The sequence below is a fragment of the Dermacentor albipictus genome, chromosome 1 (assembly GCF_038994185.2).
Source record: "Dermacentor albipictus isolate Rhodes 1998 colony chromosome 1, USDA_Dalb.pri_finalv2, whole genome shotgun sequence".
NCBI classification, from domain to species: domain Eukaryota; kingdom Metazoa; phylum Arthropoda; class Arachnida; order Ixodida; family Ixodidae; genus Dermacentor; species Dermacentor albipictus.
In genome coordinates this window covers 471101007-471103029 of record NC_091821.1, presented here as the reverse complement: position 1 = coordinate 471103029, position 2023 = coordinate 471101007, and the positions used below count along the sequence as shown (strand labels likewise).

At 53.9% G+C, this 2023-nt stretch overlaps 1 protein-coding gene across 1 annotated transcript; it reads left to right on the top strand.

Moving 5' to 3' along the window:
- The first annotated feature begins 210 nt into the window (after nucleotides 1-210).
- On the top strand, nucleotides 211-1521 carry LOC139059423 (uncharacterized). The gene has a single exon (XM_070537846.1). It carries the CDS (start codon nucleotides 524-526, stop codon nucleotides 1451-1453), a length of 930 nt encoding a protein of 309 aa, XP_070393947.1. The 5' UTR covers nucleotides 211-523; the 3' UTR covers nucleotides 1454-1521.
- Nucleotides 1522-2023: the final 502 nt, after the last annotated feature.

The window sequence follows — 2023 nt, the reverse complement described above, 5'->3', positions numbered from 1 at the left end:
ATGATGCGACCGACATTCAGGTTAAAGATGTACATTGAATCTGGCACTAGCCTGCTTTCCTCTATTGAGTCATGCAAGTCTGGCGGCGCCCGTTTTGTTGAAGAAAAGCACACGAAAACTGTCTCCTTTTCAGTCACACTCATTCCTGGTATGTACTTTCATTGAATTGTGAAGACGACGACGACGCTCACGGAGTACACGCGCCTCGTATGGGCTCCGTATATTTCAAACTCTTGTGGCCAAACAATCACCGCTGGACCCAAACTAACGTCGGAACCAGCTTCCGGAAGTGGTCCGCTACCGATCAAGACCAGTCCCGACGCCAGGGACCCAGGACAAGGGTTTCTACGACCACAAGATTGCTAACCCTAACAAGACCTTCAGCTGCTCCGTCTGGCCGAGAGACAGGTGCGCCGCAGCTACGAAGGTGCGCGGCGTCGCTGTCGCAGTCCTGGCTCCCGAGGACTTCGCCCAACGACTCGCACCCTCGTGAGATCAAGTAAGTGCAGCCCCTCCCCTCGTCATGGAGGTAGTAGAGGTTGAAGGCACGAAAATAGCCCCCGAAGAAGTTTCCGTTGAAGCAGGGTGGCTTGTCAGCCACCGCAAGCAACGACAGACTACGCAGGCATCATCCCTACTCGTACACGGATCCCTCCGTGCAACAGCAAGCGCACGCACCGAGAGTACCGAGCAGCCCGCACTACGCCGACGCGCACCACGGCAACCACGACTTCCGAAGAATGATATCAAGATCGTCATACGCCCAAGAGACGGTTTCAACGTGTCCAAACTAGGAGACGCCCAGATACGCGACTCAATACTACAGATCACGGGCATTACAACCAAAGAAGCAGAGGACGACATTTACCGCTCATGCACGGATAATAATGTCATTGTAGTTAGCACGCCAATGATGTCTAACGCCGAAAAATACTGTCGCATCCGCAGTCTCCCCATCGGAGCAGTCCGCTACGCTGCCACAGCATACGTCACACCGCCGGAGGACACAGCCAAAGGAGTCATACATAACATCCCTTCATATGACACGGACGAAGACGTTACCAACAGTCTCATTTACAAGAAGAACCCTACGATTCTGCAGGCCCGACGCATGGGCAAGACTAATTCAGTGCTCATCGTATTCGACGGAAAGCAAGTACCGTACCATGTCTACTACCGCGGAGCAGAATACAAATGCTATCTACATAAGAAGCGCATCGAGGTCTGCGACATCTGCGGGACCGTCGGCCACAGGGCCGATGTATGCCCCACTCCAACCCAGAAGAAATGCAAGAGCTGTGACACAGTAAATCCACCGGATGATCACCCCTGTCACCCTTGCTGCGCGCTCTGCGGCAAAGACCACCCGACTGGTGATAAGTCCTGCCATCGCCGCTTCCAGACACCGCACCTCCTACTCCAACGACGATGGGAACGCCTACGACTGGGATAACAAGGAGCTGACCAGGAGATGGGGCCATCGACTTCTGCAAATGGAGACTCAGCTCTGCCAACACCGAAGTCAACACTACAACCGCAGGCTCCCGAACGCAGCAATCCACGAGGACGCAGTCGGTCTCGTGGACGCAGCCGCTCCCGAGGTCGCAGTCAGACACAAGGACGCAGTTACTCTGGGAGCGGACCGGATTCAACACCACCGCAGCAGCAAGGAAACACAAGCCTTAGAACGACCACAGTCAAAGTGCAAGACGCACCCCCCAAGGTAAGCTGGGCCAGCATTGTCTCCCACACAGGTCACACCACACAACCTATAGCAACCCCAGTGAACACAGTTAGTGACGCTACCATGCACAGCTTCATGCAGGAGCTCCGATCCTTACGTGCTGAGATACAAGAACTCAAGACAGAAAACGCTAATCTCAAATCACAACTTGCAGACACACAACCCAAACATTTACCATCAAATGCAGACATCCTTCCTGTTCCTGCAATAGATTGCCGGCAAACCACCCAACAACCAACCTCGCACAAACGCAAAGCTCTCGAACCAATCTCAAAAGCG